Raw genomic sequence first — 1,187 nt, forward strand, 5'->3', positions numbered from 1 at the left:
TTCATTTTCTGCCTTTATTACTTTATTCTGAGAGAGATGTGTTTGAGAAGCTTCTTTTTGCACGATAGTTGTGGCCCAGTCACCTCTCCTGGTTCTAGACCCAAGGACAGTGCCTTAGGAAGGAATACCTGAGATTGCATCTGTTTTTGATTTTCTTCCTTTTTTTTTTTTGTACAAACTATGTTGATGGCATTATTTGTTTTCTAATCCAGATGATGAAAGAAGCTAGAAGTTCGATCATGAGTGGCTCATCGACTTTAAAGCCAGGAGAGGTAAGACAACCATGCATCGACTGCAGTGCACTGAGCTAATTTAAATCAGTGTATTGCTGCCTTTGCTGTAGTCACCTCAGATGTTGTCTTGGAGGCTATTTTTGTTTATAATTGACTTTATCTTTCACTTTACTCCCAAATTTTTTTAATTCCACGCATGAATTTTGGACATAGAGTGGAAGTTCAATTATAAACAACTGTTTTTCTCCCAAGACCCCTAATAGAATGTAGAATTTATTAGAACCACTTTCCCTTGAAACAGGTACTTCTGTTATTCCTTGAATGATGATGAAAAAAAAAAAAAGAAATCAATAAGATGGTGGTATAAAGGCGTGTGTAGTTGGTACAAAATATCTTTGCCTTTATTTGGAAGCTGCTGAGTAAAACCAATTGAAAATATTTAGTGATGTTTAATTGATATTTATTAACATCACTTGAATAATGTTTGGAAGAGTACTACACATATCGTTGTTTGGAATGGGAAATGAAACAATATACAGATTTAAAATACATAAACCATTTTTTTTTCATTAGAAAATGAATAACTAAATATATTAATAAATAAACCAAATTTTAAAAGCACTCAAAAACAGAAAATTATCCTCATCTTAATGATGTGTTTTGATTTCGTATAATGTTGAGATTTTTAAAGATTATCTTCAAAATGGTTTTGAGATGAAAATGTCCTATATTTTTAAAAAATTAAAGATTTTTAGTGTTTCCATGACTATTTCTTATTTTAAATTTCATTCTATCTACACAAAAATATAAGTGTAATTCAAAACACCCATCAGTAAAATATTCTAAGTATATACTCTCGTCTTTTCCTCACACATGAACCCTATTAAGGTGTTAAAATATATTTTTGGCTGAAATATACCTTTATGTATTTTTAAAGGGCTCTAAAATTTTTAT

General features: G+C 30.4%; 1 protein-coding gene across 10 annotated transcripts in view; it reads left to right on the top strand.

Moving 5' to 3' along the window:
• LOC106875082 (serine/threonine-protein kinase BRSK2) overlaps positions 1 to 765 on the top strand; it is a 305,025-nt gene extending 304,260 nt beyond the window's left edge. For all 10 annotated transcript variants that reach the window (XM_052971926.1, XM_052971931.1, XM_052971927.1 and 7 more), the window contains one exon: positions 213 to 765. In XM_052971926.1, the coding sequence (XP_052827886.1) occupies positions 213 to 311 (99 nt within the window). In that variant the 3' untranslated portion in view covers positions 312 to 765. The remainder of the gene's footprint in view (positions 1 to 212) is intronic.
• The last annotated feature ends 422 nt before the right edge of the window (positions 766 to 1,187 follow it).

Source organism: Octopus bimaculoides, chromosome 11, assembly GCF_001194135.2.
Source record: "Octopus bimaculoides isolate UCB-OBI-ISO-001 chromosome 11, ASM119413v2, whole genome shotgun sequence".
Lineage (NCBI taxonomy): Eukaryota > Metazoa > Mollusca > Cephalopoda > Octopoda > Octopodidae > Octopus > Octopus bimaculoides.